Source organism: Ischnura elegans, chromosome 8, assembly GCF_921293095.1.
Source record: "Ischnura elegans chromosome 8, ioIscEleg1.1, whole genome shotgun sequence".
NCBI lineage: Eukaryota > Metazoa > Arthropoda > Insecta > Odonata > Coenagrionidae > Ischnura > Ischnura elegans.
Genome location: NC_060253.1, coordinates 40,090,877 through 40,110,778, shown reverse-complemented (window position 1 = coordinate 40,110,778; position 19,902 = coordinate 40,090,877). Strand labels below are relative to the sequence as shown.

The window sequence follows — 19,902 nt, the reverse complement described above, 5'->3', positions numbered from 1 at the left end:
CATAGGGACCATAAACACTATTCACAACTCCAGCCGACTTGCTTACATTTTCGCCATTATCAAAGAAAAATTGTGAAATATACCGAATTTTCTCTTTGCCTACTTCCATTTTCAACACCCGTTAACTCACAAATAAAAGCACTAGAATTAGTTAGTTTGAAAGGTCTCCTTGACAACGATCATAAATCTGAAATTTTTTTATCGATACTTTACGAGAGGTCAATCACAACAGCCACATACCGAAAAAATAAAATGTTAAAAACTCAGAAAGCGATAAATTTCACTGCTTTAAATATTTATTTTGTCAGTATTACTCTGTAAGTTACATAGGTACAATGTACCTGGTACATCATTGGCTATTGTCAGATATTTAAATTTAACTATATTGAAACATTGTGGGTCAGAGGACAGGGGCCCAGGTAAAGTTGTCTCCTCTGTAAATGTACCTTGGGTAGTTGCCGCAAGGGGAAAATTTTCTGAGGGGTAAGAGGGCCTAGAGGCCCAAAAACCTGCCAGGAACGAACTCGGAAAATCAAATGAACACTGCGAACCAAATAATAACAGCGACCCAAATTAATAAGACTAGTAACTAATCCATCGAAGATTGCACTTCACATTGGCGTAGGTTATGTTGATGGTGAATCACAACGCATATTTTAGGGTTGAATATTTCAAAGTTCATTACCGAAATAAAAATGTAAAATTGCTTCTAATGAAATAGTTCCACTTGTAAAATGCTTCACCACAAATTCGAACGTCAAAATTTGCCTGAAATGTTATTTTAACCCTTAATTATGCTATAGCATGCGTGAAATTTTCCTGATGTCATTATTAAAACTGTTGATATTTTTCAATTATCATGGTATGGGAGCCAGAACTCTTAGTGTGGAGTGTGTTACCACGGGCCAACTTCATTTCCGCGAGATTCCATTTCCCTTTATGAACCAAGAAATCGACATGAACCGTGTGATTCATTAAACTAATTACGCGATAGAAAAAAATCCTAGTTCCAGAAAGAAGCGGAGACAAAGAGGTGAGGTCTACGTTGAAATTTATTAAAGCAAGGGAAAATATTTTATTACTTAAAATTTTTTATACGGTACTCACAAGAAAGCAAAGAAGAATAACATCGGATGGAAAGAAGAAACTGTAGAAGAAAAAGCTGTCGAAGAAAACACCTTTGAAGGTAGTGCTTCCCTGTAAGTCATAGAGACTTGCATTTTGGGTCAAGAGGAGAGAAAAAGAGTTAGATTATCAGAAGAAAAGTTATCGAATGTGCAAAGTAGACTCGACAGAGCGAATGACAAATGAAGAGGTTTTTAGTAAAGTGAACGAAAATCGGAGCCAATGGTCATAAACGGGAAGACGGAACAGAGATATTTCCAAGCACTTAGGATCAAAGGGATGGGAGCAGCGATTGATTTATAAAATTTTAGGCATCTGAACGCATACCCACACATTAAATCTACGCATGATTTTAAAATTTAAGCGATTAAAATATCCGATTTTTTAACAATTATAACTAAAGTCACAATGAGGAATCATGTTATACCAAATATACAAAAACGATGAAATTTTAACAACTTTTTTTATACGGTACTCACAATTGAAAACTAATCGTATACTTTACTTCAACAATTTATAAAAAAAACTGTCTTGAGTCTGACTTGAATTAGAAAATCACTTCCAAAGTCCAACTCTGTCTTCATCATAAACTTTCTCACTTTTCAGCGCTAAATTTAAATACCCAAATTTCCCTGAGAAGTGCCGGAACGCCATTCCGGGCGAAATTAAGCACTGTTTGGAAGATATAATTTATTCTAAACGGGATGGTGTAAGGCAAGAGATATGCAAGAAGACCGACGCTGGAGTATTGGAGACAAAGACTGAAGGATATGACATAAGGAGGATTCTCCCAGATCATGGGCGTACCCAGCGGGGGGCAAGAGGGGGCAGCTGCTCACCCCCCTACAAACATTGATTCAGTTCATCCGTATCATGGCACTGAATCATGCAAAATGAACGGCTCACTCACGAACGACACAGCTCTACATTTCGCGCAAATGGCCAATTCAACAGCGAATCCCCGCATTTGACATCACCGCCCCTCCCCCACCACATTCGGCCATTCCCATTCTCTCCCCCATCCTTTACCCCCTCCCCCCGCTAATAACAAGAGGAGGGAACCCCCTCTCCTTCCCTCCCCGCCCCCTTTTGTTAATCGTCGCTGCAGCAACGCATCGTCGAGGACGAGTATAAATAGCATTGCAAAACGGCGCCTGCTCCCAAAAACCAAAAACGCGTGCTGCAGGGAGCCTTGGCGCCTCTCATAAACCTAATCTTGCGCCTGTTATAACTCACACTTTCGGCGAGAGATACAGCCATCGTCTTCCCGGCTTTTTCCGAACGTGTGATCAAAAACATGGGCTTAGACCACACATCCCTTTCCGAACTTTAATCCAAACTTCCTCCGTATCATCCCGACCTTGCGAAAAACGGCGATAGCCGTAGTCAAATCGCTTCGGAGCGACAGTCAAGAAGCTGCCACACACTCGCGAACTTGAGCTCTCATCCTTCAGATCGCCGTCAGTTGACAAAGAAGGGTCTCCCACGAGAAGCTCGAAACGGGAACGTCAATCAGTGCGAGGAAACCACGAGGACAACATCGGCAACATCATTCCACAAGTCAGCTTTTCCGCACTTTGAAGAATTAGCATCCACTGCTCGCACGCCAGCAGTTTAGTGAAGACGAACCGAATTTATACCTAAACACCCAGACAAGAAAAAAGATTCACTAAGGAGTGCGGAGCACAACCGTGTTGGTGGCTCTTTCCCGTTCATCGAAATCCAAGTCTCGGGGCGAAGGGAAGAAGTCCGCCGAAGGAGGGACAGCACTCGACGCTTATGGTCCTCAAGTCTCGGCGTCCGACACCGGTGTGCTTGCCGAAATAAGACGGCCGAGACAGCGTGGTGCTCGAGACAAATCTCTCTCCACCCAACTTCTTCCCCCTTCCGGAGGTGAACGCCTAGAGTTCCGGTTCCTCTCGCGAGATGGGTCTCGCGTCGGGGGCCTTGTGTCCCCTCCTTTGCATCTTCGTCTTCGCCGTCCTCATCTCCGGGGAGCCGCACAAGAAGGCGGACGGGTCCACGGTAACGCTGCTGACTCCCGCGGGCATCGTCAAGGGGACGCGGGACAAGTCTTATCGCGGGAGGCCTTTCGTCTCGTTCCGGGGGATCCCGTACGCCAAACCCCCGGTCGGCAGCCTCAGGTTCGCGGTGAGTAACCTCGGCTTCTAAAGGCCTATTTACACGATTCACATGACACTTTATTACATGAGTGATTTTTGTGGACCAAAACAGAGCGTGTACAAATGCATGAATCAAATTTGAACAGGTTTCTGTTTTCTCTTCATTCATTCGCACAAGGTGGGTGGTTACGCGGTGCATTTTGGCGTCCATTCTCGCGTTCATGCATTTTAACATTAAATTGTACGTGTTAATTTATCGCGTAACCAGGCCTCGTGGGCCGTTTCTTTCCTGCAATAATGTTCATTGCACTTACTCGTAAGCAAGAGTGATTTTCGGCCTCTGCGCAAGCGACCAATACATTTGATTATTGATGGGTTGCATTCAGTGATAGTCTTTGATTAGAAGTCCTTTATTTCGATTGGTAATTTAATTCCCATTAACTTTGCCACTCGCGGAGCGGAGAAGTTTCGTGCTTTTAATAAAATATTTTGTATTATTTCTTGCTTACTACTTCCATTTTCTAAATTGATACTAATACTGGGGGCTTCAATTTTGGGCTCAGATTTTGGTTATTGGGAAGCCACCTTAAGCGATCTTGTTTATATTTGCTATGTAAGTGGAAGCTGAATAGTTCGTAAGTACAGGTAACGCACAAACAATTCTGTTCAAATATTTGCAAAGAGGACATTTTTAAAGCGTTTGAATAAAGTCAGGCATGTCAATTGTAACGACAAGCCGATATCCATTCACCTATATAGGGCATTAAGTGGTTTTGATTAATTTCTATGTGTTAACATAAAAATTGTGAATTATAAATGTGACATTTTAAAACTGTATTCGGATGGAGGATGCTGTGGACCCAGCGATTAGTTCGAATAATAAATTGTCCGCTATTGAGTACCCAGGACCGGTTCTAGACATTTTTGAAGTTTGAGCGAAAAACATTCCGCCCCTCCCCTCAAATCAAATCCATAACCTTAATCTTATTTTTTGGTAAGTTCTGAATATTGGACTGAGCACTTGGGCGCCCCCTTTTTCTTGGCGCCGTACGCGGCCGCGTACTTCGCTCACCGCTTAAACCGACCTTATCCTTAGCTCATGAAAAAATAGTAGTTCCGGCCACCACCGAAGTATGAAATGAAGCGATTTCAGGGTTTCCAACGGCGTTTGAGTTGTAGCTCTCGACAAAATGCCAACCTCAGGTTCCCGGTGAGTAATACCGGCTTCTAGTGCCCTTTCCTATCTCCCGTACACGCAGCTGAACGTGGACAATTAGAACTGTCAGTAAATCCGTATTCAGCAATAGTTTTACGAGCGGAATTCAGTGACTAGGCATAGGAGACACGTCACTCCCGCTCTAGCGTTCGTATTTTACCTTTTTCGAAGCGTATGACGCATATAAAACTTATGCCGCAGAGTTAGCACGTAAGGGTATGCAGAGTCAGCCCTTTTTCAATATTTACTGGTGCCTATCTCAAATACGAAAATTATATCTTACAAGGGCAGACCACGTACAAATCCACGCCTTTTTCAAGGCCATATTTTTCATGGAATTTGGAATGCCGAATGCTTCTCGTAATGGAAAATGTCATAGGTGGATTTAGGGGAGGGGCACGGGGGCATGGCAGGGGGTCCCCTCCCCCAGACGCTCAAGAAACAGACATAATATTTTATACAGTTTTCATTACGTCCGTTTTTTGTATTACGGATCCTCAATCATTTAATTTTATATTAATAACTTTCATATTAAAATAAAGAGAATATTTCGTATGAAAAAATGTTGTACGTTGTTAACTTGTATAGTTGTACGTTGTTTTTAACCTCTTACTTAATTTTAATCTCTTTTAATCTCATACTTTAACACATTAATTAAATATTAAATAAATAGAGGACTATGTAGTCCTAAATTCGCTTGTGAAATAAAGACGACATTATTATTATTATTAATTAAATATTAATTAATTTGTTTAAGAATGAGAAGATCGTTTGTCAGTCAGACCCTTGTGCCACCCCCCCTAGAAAGAAATCCTGGATCCGCCCTTGGGTGGTGGTTCCATTGAATGGGACTTAGCTTGTCTATAATTAATTATTTTACCTGCGGTATGTGTAACTTGCTTTACACAATTTAGAACTAGCGACCCTCAATCCTCGAAATGTGATGGCGTTGTGGTTAACCTCATTATTTCTCAACGTCGAGAATAGGGATCGGGCCTTGTTGTGATCATTGGCGAATCCAGGATAGGTAAAAGGGGGGGGGGGCAAATTAGGGGCAACCTCCCAGCTGTATTGCGGGTCCGAACAAACTTACCATTCTATGTAGTGTAAAATGGATATTGATGGGGGGAATATAGCCCCCTTATCCCCCCCCCCCCATAGATCCGCCACTGCGACGATATATAATTACGTCTTTAATGTGATATTTTTTCCCCGGTTTCAATTTAATTTCAATTTCAGCTAGTCTAGGCAGGAGAAGAAATTATTTGCCGTCGTAATATATTTTATGTATTTAAGCAGTCCCATTCCGAGCGCGGAGATAAAAAGAATACACTAGAAATGGTAGGTGTGCGCCGAAACTTTACTGTTTTTCAAATCTTTTATCGATCAACTTCCAAATCAAAAATCAGCCAGTTAATGAAAATACTGAAGCAATAAAAGTTTCACATTTATCTTAAAGAAAAATGCTGTCAAGATTCAAACCGCTATTTTCAATTAATTTCAAGCGTTAAACAAGTAATACTTTAAGAAAAAATCCCGGCGCGCGGAGAATCTTACGTCCCAATACTTTAGGACCTCGGGGAATAAGAAACGTAATTCGTTTTGCTTCATTATCATTGAAAATCCCCGGACCTCTGCTCACTTATCACCCAGCCAAAAGATATATCCGTTTTCCTGAACAGGTCATAAATTTCAAGAAACTATTAAGTTTGTTCATTAGCTACTCGAATTTCATGCCTTATGTGGTATCGAAAAGTCTTTTGTTTTTCGAGCTTTTATTGCACCCAAATCTTCACATACGGATAATTTTAAAACTTTTTTAAATAGTTAAAAACACATATTACGATTTTTAAAAGGAGTTAGTGGCAGTTACGGGAGCAGTTACCTTCCACAATGCTCATTTCAAACTTTCTACGAAGTTAATGCGCGAAAAACTATTACGTGTTCCTCTTTAAGCGACAATTTTATCGCACTCCACGTAGTATAGAGTGTCAATAAATTACCACAAATGTGTCGTATCGCGAAATATGGCTCGCCTCTTACACAGAAATTCAGTTCGCCGATCTCCTGTAATATCGGCTTCAACCGGCCGCTTCTCCATCCCACATTTTAGACACTCATTGCCGTAGACACGCAAATTCGCAGTCGCGATTTGTGAGGTCGACTTTGAGATGGATTGAAATTAATGATATCACATGTGATGTATTACATTTTTCAGAATTTGTTCAATAATGTCCAATATTTCACGTGAACACGTCAATTTTAAAGTCTACCGCTCGGAAAAATTACTTTTCTATACGAAGGATTCAGACTTGACGGATTCAGGCGATTCCGCGATACCTCAGAGTAATGATGTTTATATCAGTGAGATTCGCGGATGATCAGGCGTTGATTAGCCAGTCAGCAAGAGGGCTGCAGGCTCTAGTGGATGCGATAGACAAGCGTTACGGGGAGTATGGCATGAGGATTAATCACATGAAGACCAAGGTTGGGCGGTTTGGTGGAGCTGGGAATGTGACTCTAAAGATAAAAGTGGGCAAATACTACAGCCAGAAGAGCAATTCAATTATTGGGGCAGTACATTAGAGGAACACGGAAACAGCAGTAACGAGAACAGAATTGCGTTAGAAAAGAAGGCCTTCATGAATAGGAAGGAGCGTATGAGGGGATGAAAAGGATAGTGAAAAGTCTGATCTGTAGTGTAACCCTTCACGATGAGAAAACGTGGACACTTGGGAAGGAGGACGAGAGAAGACTGGAGGCATTCGAGATGTGGGTGTGGAGAAGAATGGAGAAGGTGAAGTGGACGGGGAGGAGGATAAACGATGAAGTTTTGGGCATGGTGGGTGAGGAGAGGCAGTTTCTGGATGAGATACGGAGGAGACAGAAGGTATGGATGGAACGGGAACTGAGCGGGGAGAGGATGTTGAAAACAGAGTTGGAAGGTAGAATTTTGGGTAAAAGAGGGTGAGGAAGGAAGAGAATAGGGTTTTTAGAGAGAATGAAAGGGAGTAGACCTTACTGAGAATTGTGGAGGGAAGTTCATAAAGAGGATAAAGAAAGTCAGAATACTTCTTAAAAATTATGACAGAAACGATAAATTAAGAGAGATATTTTTCCGAACTAATAGGTATGAGACTTTATTTTTCCCACGAATAAAAAATGACTTTAATGAATGCTAGTCGTAATTTTGTTATAGCATTTCCTTTTTATGTGCAAACGGCTGGTGTCCTAACACCATGTGCGGCCTTTCGAGGCGACTAGCGGGGTAGTATGTAGATGTAGACGCATGCTCCTTGCGTTTGAGTAAAATCTTAGAGGATCGTATGACGTCAGAGATACTGTACAAGAGAAAGCATGAGTAAGCATTCGACGAAAATCATCTATGCTTAAAACATAATAACTCAAGCAAAAATCTGATGGGAAACAAACCAAGTTGGCACGCCTCTACCGCGTACAACCGAACCGTTTTTACGTCATAGACATTTTTTCCACCCACTACTCATTTACCAACACAATGTGACGTAAAGAGACACAATAGTAGGAGTTTAATGCAAAATCTTCTCCATTTGTCGAAAATAACATTATGTTCCAAGTAAATCTGAATGTTACGTTATTATTCCACGCTCTTCCGACGTAATATAATTGCTCCGCGTATTTTTTAAATTTGTTTTCTATAAAGTATGCACGTGCGTCCTCCAGTAATTTTACCGTGCACTCATCCTGATAGGTAGAAATTGAGATGAAATCAGCAGCTTGCGAGAGAAGCTTAAGATAAAGCTAAATCTTTTGGTGTAGTTTGATTTATAAAATTTGTATTGACATGACAAAAAAGTTGCTGGGAGCGATTACTTTCCACTTACAGAACGAGTAAAAGAACTTGAACTCTAATGACGTCACCAACTCATGAAAAATGAGATGTTAATTTCACGCTCTCTTATTCTTTATTAAAATTTGAACTTAAAGTGAAAATTGCTGAATGGAGGAGGTTTTTCTTCCGTCGTACCTCATTTTCCCCTGCCATGTACCCAATTACTGTAGTGAATTGCGATTTAGGAGTCCGAGAGAACGACATAATTACGAAACATGAATAAGGTCGTTTGAAACTCAATTCATGAATTCCATTCGCAGAAAAATCTCCGACCCCGCTCCTTCATTCAAGCGGATATGAGGTATTGCTGGAGGGCGTGTGAGGTAAGGGGTGTAATTCACTTAAAAGACCGGGAAGAACGCAAGAGGCGGTAGGATGAAATGACGAAGCTAGTTTGTTCTGTATCTGAAGCAGAGGAGGAAATGCATGAGTAACGACAAACAGATTAGATAAGATAAATAACGCGATGGAAGAGAGTGTGCAAAAGCGTCAAGTCAGTGGGGCTCAGGTGTGAACTCAGAGCTTTACTAAGCCAATAATGATGACAGTACGGGGATTGGGTTGATGTGGTAGGTTTATGATGTATTTCCACCCAGTGGATCCAGTTTCGAAACCCGGCGGTGGTGGAGATTTTTCGCAGAATGCCCTAACCCTGTTTGAGTAAATTGAGGAGGACACTACAAGCACAGCACTCCGTCGACGGGACCAGAAGCTCTACGCGCCTTTCGTTGAAAGTAGACCAATATCCCCAGATGATCGGAGGTAAAATAGGGGGGATGAGATGGGAACAGAACACTGTCAAGTAAAAATTCTTTATCACGGTATACAATTTCCAGAATTTCCATGGACTCTAGGTCGTCCCGCTTAGGTCCTCTTTCTCCATCCATAACTTCTGTCTCCTCCCACGTCCAGCACTTCATCGTTCCTCCTCCTCTCCGTCCACTTCCCATCTCCGTTCGTCTCCACACCCACATCTCGAACGCCTCCAATCTTCTCTCGTCCTCCTTCATAATCGTCCAGGTTTCCGCACCGTTAAGACTCTTCACTAGCCATTTCTTTTAACTCTTACATTACGATCCTCTCATGACCACCTTCCCGTTGACGAATACCTCCTTTTCAAACGCAATTCCCTTCCTGATGTCCTAACTGCGGTATCCTTTCTCCCCCTGATGTGCTGCCCAAATATTTGAATTGCTCTGTCGGCTCAAGTGTTTGCTCATTCCCTTTTATCTTGTGAGCCACCGTCATAGCTTTACAAACCGCATAACCTTGAACTTCTTCCATCCTCTATCCATTTTCCCCGCAACGTTTGTGTAGGTCGTCTAACTTTGGCCCGTTTTTCTCCACATGTAGACCCTCCACTGACATGACATGCTTTAAAGAAATGCTTTGCGAACAAAGTGGAAGGATTATCGTCTTTAAAACAGCCTCGTGCCCTTTCATTCACAAATAAAAGAATAAACACAAATCCATGGACTAAGTAAAATTTCATTCATTCACCGCCGACTTCGGGTTTCTCTCCACCCTTCCTTCCATACACTCCCCTCATGACATAAATAACATCGGGTGTCAGTCGACTCCTCCAAAAACCATACCAAATGAGTAAAATACGGTGAAATTCCAACAAAATGAGACGACTAGTCACGTATTTTTTTCCTGTTTATTTTACTGCAAAACTTTATATCAGGTTTTCCACTGGGTAATGTTCGTAATAGCCGTTTTTCAAAACGTCTACGCTATTAAAGATATAACTCCGATGTAAGCTCGAGAAACACGTTTGTGGACAGCTTCTGTCTGTCACAAGTCTTGCGTAATCCGACTCGCAGTTTTTGTAGCAGAGTGGGAACTTATTTTGTATTTAGTTCAGAAACAATAGCTAGAATAGCCTTTATTTCTGTATCAATGTAGGGGATTGATATTGTATAATTATCTCATGCGTTTTTCTCGCAATTGAACTTTTTTAATCTCCTATTGCAATTTTCATCGGATGCATAGAAATACTTATCGATTGTTTCTCGATCTTATTGATATAATCTGCAATGATAATACATAATTTTGATGGGTAATTAAAACATCTCCGTTGACACAGCAGTCTATTTGCTATGCAATCAAAAATATATCGATATTATTAAATATTATACATAAAATTATCGATATTAGGCATTTGGATACCGCATGGCAAGCGGACTTTATACTTCACATGATGTCATATTGTATCCCGATAATATTTAGGCATAGTGAGCTTGTCAGTTTTGATGAATTCGTTGAACCTCCGCGATTTAAAAAAAGTGTACAATAATTGAAAATGTTTTCATTGATTTAAATTTAGGCTTTAAAATCGCACAGTGAACGAATTCAAACACCAAATTCAATCGCAAAAATATTTGAAGAATCGAGTGGATGTGTGACATTGAGGTGAAGGGTTATCGGAGCTTGAAAAAAACCACATTTCCAATATCGATGAAAAATGAGAATTAAGGTTGTCTTGGAAGAGTAATGGTAAGATCACTTTAATCGCACCAAATCTGTCATCTTGAGGAATTTGATCTAAAATGTTGAAGAACGGTAAGTGTTCCATTAAAATTTCTCGTCTTAGTGAGCATTTTGATTGTTTTAGAATAGTGGAACAAAAGAAGCTTTGGCGGCGTCTAAAAAAAGTTAAATATTTCTTTTAATAGGCTGATCATTGTATAATTTAACAGTTAATAAACTGAACGACCTATTTAGGGATCGTGGATAAGTTAATAAGAAGTTCCATTTAACAAAACTAAACTGTGTAATATATATATTAATTAAAACCTACCACCTCGTTCAACAGCTAAAATGTTTCAAGCATTTCAAAATTATTGAAACCATACAAACACGTGATAAATATATATGTATGTATCTACTTATTGTAAAATTTTTAAACTTAAGGGAATTGCGTCCTATTTGCCATTACAATACCATTAAAAATAGCCGTAGAGTGTATTTTAAGGCTTGGCGGAAGGCAATAACGGATTTGGATCTTGTAAGCAACGGCATCCGTGAGATTGCATATAAACTCGCTTAAGCGTGCAATGCAATTTTTAATGTAAAGTCTTCAATATAAAATTAGAAGGTGATAATACTTTATTCATCTTCCAGCAACAAACGATATTACCAAGGAGAGGGCTATACACTTACTGTAGACGAGTAAAATAAAGTACATCGCGGAGTACTTAACTCTTTATTGCGATCGCTACTGATCGAACTTGAGCCAATATTCATTCAAATGAATACGTCGAAGACATTAGGTCAACGCTCTTGTTCCCTTTAAGAGGGTCCCTTTGACAGAAGTCAATCTTCAGGGTCAGATTTAATCGTCCCATGGCCTTGCACGCATTCAAGGTCAAATGCAATTCTTGTCTCCATTGAATGCACTTGGATGGTATATTAGAGATAATCTCAAAGCTGTAATCAGAGACCATTAGCCTTGTCTCGGTAGATTACGGGTATGCCTCGTAAGCAATCACAAATTTCCACAGGCCAGAGAAAACACCGATAATTTGAATTACTCGGCAATCTAATGCATCACGCTAGATTCTAATTCTTTTTTTTTTTTGAGCTTTGAGAGCGGCAGCAAATTTCTCTTCCTCAATATCGTTCCCAATCACCCATTATTCTTCGGATAACCTTCAATATATCAGCGGTTGTTATCGATAAATTTTAATGTTTTCCCTCCGGCTGTTTCCGCGCCTCGACTTCGTTATAATCTCAGCTGAACCGCTCCACTTCTTATCACGCTACTATCTTTTCATAGCCTTTTCCACGTGAAAATCTCTTCTTTCTCGTTACACTTATAAATTGCAAGAATTGATGATAATCCGATAAATAACAATTTTCCGGCCTCGATGGTGGCGGGGTGAAGTACTTGCCTGCCACACAAGAGGTCGCGGGTTCGAGTCCCGTCTGGGAAGGTAACCCCCATACAGGGCGTGGATTTTCGTGTACTGTTCATTGGTAAGTTAAAAACCCCGATATAAAAGGCCAATGGTGCTGTTTTCGGTGGTACATGAATAAATTAAAAATATAATCACATTTTTTGACCCAGTGGTGTATTTATTTATTTAATTATTCAAACACAGCCATAATGGCCTTTACATTGAATACAAAACATAAAATCTGCAGCTTTAACAAATATAAACTGTAAAAAAAACTATAAAAAGGATATAAAAAAGAAAAAAAAAGGGATTCAGTAGATGGCTTTTCGAAGTTGCCTCTTGAATGATCTGATGGGTATTGAAAGATCCAGGGAAGGGTGAGTACTCGAAATGGAATTGAAGGAGGTAGGGAGTCTGTAAAAAAGTGATCTCTGAGAGAGAGAAAGACGGAATTTAGGTTGGTGTAGTAGGTGGTTATTACGGACGGAGCGGGTGGGAATGTGGAGTGAAAAGAAAGGCAGCATATCTGAGGATCGGAACTTGCCATTTAAGGCATTGTAAATGAAGGAAATATCGTGGAAATTCCTTCGGGAGGATAGTGGGACCAATGATAGGGCAGACATTACTTCAGAGCGAGAAGTTATGATTGTGTATGTTAATCCTCATTTCGGGGTAGGGGATGTTAGAGGAAGTCCCTTACTCTGGATAGTAGCGTTAGGAGGGCGTACTCTGGGCTATATGTGCTGAGCACTAATTGTAAACCGATAGATAGATGCTTGTAAATTGGCTATGGTAAATTAAGGTTACGTTAACTCATTTTAAGTAATAACCCCATTACATTTTATACTTCAATTCGTACGATGCGTAAAAATGAAATAAGTCGGAATATCACGGCATTCCACGTGCCCTCGCGTAAGATTGATTAAACTAGTTCAGATTAAGATACAAAATTTAGTCTTCATTTTCCACGTTTAGGGACTCCTGGACCTCTATGTCCCCCACCCTAAATACTCCTCCTGAGTCGACTCATTAGTTTAACTGCAAACGTTAGAGCCCACAAATATCTCCCTTAATCAATGTGAGCATAATAAACTCATTTCGGAACTAAACAGATGCGGTGGTACCCTAAGCACCTCTCGTTAAGAATAGAAAAAAGGCATACGCTGGGTTTCTCTCCACCCTTCCATTCTTAGTTTTATCTATAGCGTTAATGACCTCTCTTGCCGGTCGCTTCCTCTAAATACTGCACCATATCATATCGATAAAGAGTCGAAAATCGTCATCAGCCCAATAGCGAAGGTGACAGTCGGTAAACATAGAGAGAATATAGCCGCTAACGCCTTAACCTCGGCCCTGGAGTTGAATATGCGCTGAGACAACAGGGAGGGGAAGAGACCAAGTATCAAAACACAAGGCGATAATGGCACTATCTCCCGGCACGCGCAGTGGTTTCACAGACGCCCACGATAACCCGCCCTACTTTCCGAAAAATGTCCCTTCTGGGAAATCCTCCACGGGTGAAGGCAGCGAGATTACACATAGTCAAATTGATTCACTGAGCTGAGAGGCTAAATTAAACGCGTCAACGACCCGACGGAAAATAAACTTTCATATCCAAAGAAAAGCTATGAATACAATGGAAAAAGTATTGAAATCGTGAGGGATCGAGTCACATTTTGCAAATTGTCTGTAGGGCTGTATTATGCCTCGTTCACATTACGATTGTCCGAGCTATCGTCCTAAAGATAGTTGGCCGAACTAGCAGTGTGAGTGCATGTCCTGACAATAGTTACCGTAGTTCCGAACGTTGCCACTTTACGATGGTTTGGCGCTGATAGACCGGAAAAGGAAGCGACAAGAGAAAGACGAAAAGTACGTGAAGCTCCCTTCCCTCCCTTCGCTCTATTTTTTTTCATGGATTTGTCCAAGCAAGGAAGAATATGGGCGTAAGAAAAATTATACGTTAAATACACATTGAACACAGTTATATCTTGACCCTGCATACCTCAATAGCTTTGCTAACCGTCAATTTCTCGTTCACTTTAGATGTCAGCACTAGAGGGCAGCACAGGTTTTAACCATCGTTGTGTGAATGCAAGGTAGTTTTAACGATTGCTGGAACAATCGTAATCTGAACGAGGCATTAATGAATGGGTCCTTATGGTTGTTATACATGGTGAAAAGTTTTTCAAACACGTGAAATTGAATACTTGTCTGAAAGAAATTAAAACTGTATCTATTTTTCGGTAAGTCATGCACACAATTCCACCGTCTAATCAGTGCAATTTTCCTAATGCAACAGTCCACCCTGGAGTTTTTTTTCAAATAAAAGCACCGTATAAAATGGCCTAATCAATTCGAATCCTAAGTCTATAATAGATAGATATATATTATAATTTCAATTACACCGGGTAGAGTCCACTGAAAGACAGATTAATTTAAGGTTATACATACGAAATTATTATTTTATCACGGCAGAATAGTCGATGGTTGTAATAAGGCGTTGAATTTCAATTTTTATTCAGTTTCAAAACTATTTTTACCTTAATAAGTGAAATAAGTTTAGGGTATGGCATTTTAAGAATTGGAAAATCGCAAATGAACCACAAGAAGTAGCTCTGAGGTACCTATAAGTTGTTATCTTCGAATAATCTTTTAACTCACTTCATAAGCATTTTTCATTAGGTCGCTTTCATGCAGCGAAAAACCAGATCGCGCCGGCGCGGCGCTGAAAGATGTGCCTGGCGGTTGCCATAGTTATTTTAAGTCACGGGACCATGGCGTATTAGATTGAAAGCTACCATCTAAGGGGGGAAGAGAAATGAATAAAATAGGGTTAGAGAATAGAATTAGTAGAAAATGAGAAAATAAGAAAATACAACAGAGTGAATTATAAAATGCCTCATGTAAACCACTCACAGTTTATGCTTCCATCATTACATTTTCCATTTAAATAACTCGTCGGCGTGAAGTTTTTATGTGTGGCGTATTATATTTAGATTTAAAGATAAAGTTTATTTGTCTGTAAATCAAAATTGTATTTATATTTTTTTATTTACTGCTACCAGTTAATTGATAATATTGTGTTATTAATCTTCCCAGTGACGTACAATACCAAATATATAAAGGAAAGGAAAATAAAAAATATTTTGCTAACTCATAATTGATAATTTTGTTTTAACGTTGAATCTTCCAAAAATGAACAAAAAATAGGGCCCTAGAGTTTGGAAATAAAAATAAGTTCCATATATTTCACTTTAATCCGTCAACTATGCTCGAAAAATCGCTCAGCGCGGTTCATTATTATTTTTTTCAACTCGATGTCACTATTGCTATTAATTTCGCGGACTTCCGCTTATCTGCCTATCTAAACTTTGAAATTAGCTCATTCTACAATGCGATAAACAGCAAATGTTAAATATGACATCGACTTTTAACATCCTGTATTCATTACTTTACTATAGATTGCGACGGAGGATCAAATTGTGGTTATTGATACCATTTTTATAGCAATTCAATATAAATATGTGCAAATTATCAGTGGGATGTGTCAACGCATAACACCTCATCAATGCTAAGATTGGTTTGATGCAACTCTCCGTCAGTGCTCCTATCGTCAAATCTTTTCAACACATAAATTATTCTTCATCCTTCATCACCTGCTCTATGAATTTAATCCGTTGCATACCTCTGCCGTTCTCCTTTCCCACTATCTTTCAACGATAATCTTCATTAGCCATCTCATGATGTGGCTGATTAAATTGTTCGTCATCCACCCAAGGTTTTCAAAAGACTTCTGTCACCACGGTAAACACCTTATAGGCTCCAAGCTTCCACTTTTCAATTTTACCCATTATTAAAATGCACGAATTTCTACCCATAGGCGTGTTTAGAATTAATTCACGGGGAATCCAAGAGTGCCTACCCTCCTCTCCCTTTCAAAAATCTGCTATATTATTTATACTGTATAGATACCTTTTTCTCAACTTATACGCAACCAAACTCTACAAATCAGGTACCAAAATGCACAGAATTTATCAAAGAACATGCGACGGCATATCTTACTTTCTAAATATATCTATTGTTTCCTAAAATTGGTTTATAAATAATAAAAAAAACAAAAACCGGTAAATATTCCTGACGTTACCGGCGCACAAACTGATACATTTGTTCATTTGCAACAATATCTCGCATTCTTTAAATAACTTTTATCAAAATGCGGCTGATTCCACATTCAAGTCTCCTGTTGATACGTAAGTATGAGTCATCATGTACGTTTAACAGAGGATAGTGTAATTACTTCCAATGTTCTGTTTAAAGAGGTCCTCTGACCTCAATTTGTACATGAACATTCCAATTAAATTTGTACATAAGACCCTGCCTTTTTTTTCTACATTTTAAAATTAGAAACGCGCCTATCCATCTGTGGACCTGCATTGAAAAGAGCGGGGGAAGCCCGCTGGGAGCGAGCGCATCACGCTCGTAAATGATCTAAGAGTAATTATTGCGTATTTGTAAACAACTAAACTCGATAAAAATAATTAATCTACGGGTGCGAAGGGAATAGCCGTGTGCATCCCTAGATAAGTATAATATAATTAAACGTATCGTCATTAGAATTTTTAAGATTATGACGTAGGAATCGTATCATTTTTAAGGTATTAGAATCCAAAGACACTCCTGCATAGGGACCTTATAGAGGACGCATCCATCCCTCTCGACGACTCTGTTTGGTGATAAATATCGAACTACCCTCTAATCCATTCGATATACCATCGAATTACTCTCCAAAGCTCCTTAATTCCACAGCTAGGAATGATAGAATAAGCTTCAGATGGGGAATAAATGAGATATAAAGTAAAATAATGAGGCCGAAATCAAAGTAGGTATAGAATAGCAAAATTTTCAAACTTGAGAGAGTAAATACTAGTAAGAAAAAATAGAGCGGAGCTATTCAACCAATGTATCATCGTTAGTTTTTTCATTAGATGATTTACACCCTGGGTAACGTCCGCAAAGAACTTATCTGATTCTATTCTTCTTATTATTTAATTAGATTCTATTTATCCACTTTATTATAGGTGGATAGATTAAAAAAATATCTCATGTGTTTACATAAAAAATGACATTCACATAGAAAATAAATCATTTGTCTTAGCCGGGATTCGGATTCGAATATCCGATAGCTGATCATGTATGCTACCAGTGAGACGATTAGGTCATCTTCCTTTTATGCCAGATCCAGACGAGGATTCACAAACAAGTTGGTAGAATACCGGGTCCAGAAGTTAACACAGGAGATTTAAATCGTTCTCACTCAGAACATTTCTCGCATAAAAAACTACTTTGCCCTTAATCAACTATTGACCTCTCCAATTACTTTATAAAAGCAGTATTTTTTAATTAAGCGTGAATAAAATCATAAAATTATTACTCTGATGTAAATAATTATTACCTACACACGAAATTTCATGAAAATATTACGTATTCTGAAGTGATGCAGATGTATCAAAGGAAAAGTCGCCAAAAGTGATGGTAAACTTCTTTGATAATATTTAAGAGCTCGTCGTGCTTTTTTATCTCGTTTACGGTGACTCATCCGCTATCTTCTATGATTGGAACAAACGTTCTTTTTAATGGTTCAAGTTTTTTGGGGAGCGGGTTGGTGTGGTGGCTAGAGTGTTGGCTTCCCACCCGGCGGGCTTGGGTTCAAATCCCGGCAGTGGCAGGGAATTTTCAGAGACTTCCCGATCCCTGCTTGAATGTTGTGTGGAGGACATTTCAAGCGCAACACTCCGTCCGTCGGATGGGACGTTAAGCCGTGGTCCCCTTGGCGCCTTTCGTTAAGAGCAGGCTAATACGCCGGGTTTCTCTCCACCCTTCCTTCCACACCCTTCCCTCATGGCGCAACTGACCTCAGCTGTCGGTCGCCTCCTCCAAATACCATACCACCATAGTGTTCACTGTTTTTAGTATAGTCTAATTATAATTTTGCAAAACAGAACTGAACGCAGCCCCTTCTTAATCTTGAGGCCTATTTAGCTGGGATAGCAAGTGAAGCGAAACTAAAACGTTTCGTTTCGGCCACAAGGGAAATGAGGGCCTAGGTTTAGTTTCGTTCCCACACGAAATTAAAATCACCAAAAAGTTCAGTTTCAACCCGGGGTGACATTTTACTCCCGGGAACGAAACTAAATTAATCGAAACTCCGCTGAACATAGTTAAGTTTCGATCCCAGAAGTTGAGTGGAGGGGGATAAGAAGAAAATAGTTTCGACCCATTACCTTTGTCACAGGTGTAGAGTAGTTAATACGTTGAGCTTAAAAATGTAATAGCCAGCTTTCGTACACAGTTCTCCTGTTAGTGGTAAAAATATGAGTGTCCCAGTGAATTCTAGACAAGAAGGCGGTCCAAACTGCGATTAATAACAAAGTACATCACGAATTGCGAACTGCGATCCAAACGTCGGATCGAAAAATGTCTCGAATTTTGACATAACCAGCAATTACAGCTATACTAACGAGCATAATATCATGAAACTTCATTTGACTGTTGTGAAAATCTTTAGCACTGCCCCAATGGGGCAGTGGGCAGTGCCCCATGCATCTAATAGCGGTAGGTCGAACCTCCACTTCATAAAACCATACTTCGTACACGGTGTGTGGGTCGAAACTTTACTGTTCGAAGATTAAGAACGTGGTCCCTCCGGCGCGAATCATTATCTTCGTTTCGTTTCGTCCCAGAGGTTTAGTTAGGTTTCGACCCAAAGTAGTTTTGACTCAGATTTCGTTTCGACCCTGAGTTTAGCTCCCCAGGTTTAAATCCATCTCGTTTCGTTTCAACATTCCGCTCCCGAGAACGAAACAATTGAAATTTTACTGGTTTTGACTTTCGTTAAGTTTCGATTGCCAACTCTGCTATGTAAGAAATTCCAGCCCCGCTCACATGCCCACATTATTTCAGATTATTTCTACTTATCGTCTTCCCGTTTCAGCCTCCAGAACCAGTGGGACCTTGGAATGGAGTTCTCGACGCAACCAAAGACGCTCCTCTATGCATCCAGAAGAACTACTTGGTGGCAGGGTATCCGGTCCTGGGTCAGGAGGACTGCCTCTACATCAATGTTTACGTGCCGCTTAACAGGCAGAAGCCGAAGGTGAGGAAACCAAGCAGCCAAAAGAATCTATAAAAAAATCAACATTAAAAAAATCGAATCAATCAATTACGAACGGACAGAAAAATATCGAATTTAAGTATAGCGGGAGCAGCCACGGCGGTATCTTTATGGATTCACCCGGAATGCGCAAATTGTGCATTGCGAGTGAGCCTCGGTAGCTTAACTGGTTAAAGTACACGACCGGAAATGTGGAGATCCGGATTTTAATCCCGGTTGAGGCGAATGATTTTTTAATTGTGGAATTTTCGCAGAAAAAATCTAGAATTGATTCCAATGTGATTCATGCCATTTAAGCCTTGCAAATTAGATTTAAAATAGTAATCCAGCAACAAAATTAATGCAAATAAGTGTTTCCATTATACTTGAGAATATTTAGCGGTAATAATTTCAATTTGCGCAAGTAAATGTACGCTAACCATAAAATCTTCGTGATGACACACCATTGACCACATTTGAACTCAGCAATACTGCTGGCCTAAAATTAGAAC

At 39.9% G+C, this 19,902-nt stretch overlaps 1 protein-coding gene across 1 annotated transcript in view; it reads left to right on the top strand.

Moving 5' to 3' along the window:
• Nucleotides 1-2,279: 2,279 nt before the first annotated feature.
• Nucleotides 2,280-19,902, top strand: part of LOC124163490 (juvenile hormone esterase-like) — a 31,105-nt gene continuing 13,482 nt past the window's right edge. The window contains exons 1-2 of the mRNA XM_046540435.1: nt 2,280-3,276; nt 19,232-19,393. Coding sequence (XP_046396391.1) covers nt 3,052-3,276; nt 19,232-19,393 — 387 coding nt within the window. The 5' untranslated portion in view covers nt 2,280-3,051. The remainder of the gene's footprint in view (nt 3,277-19,231; nt 19,394-19,902) is intronic.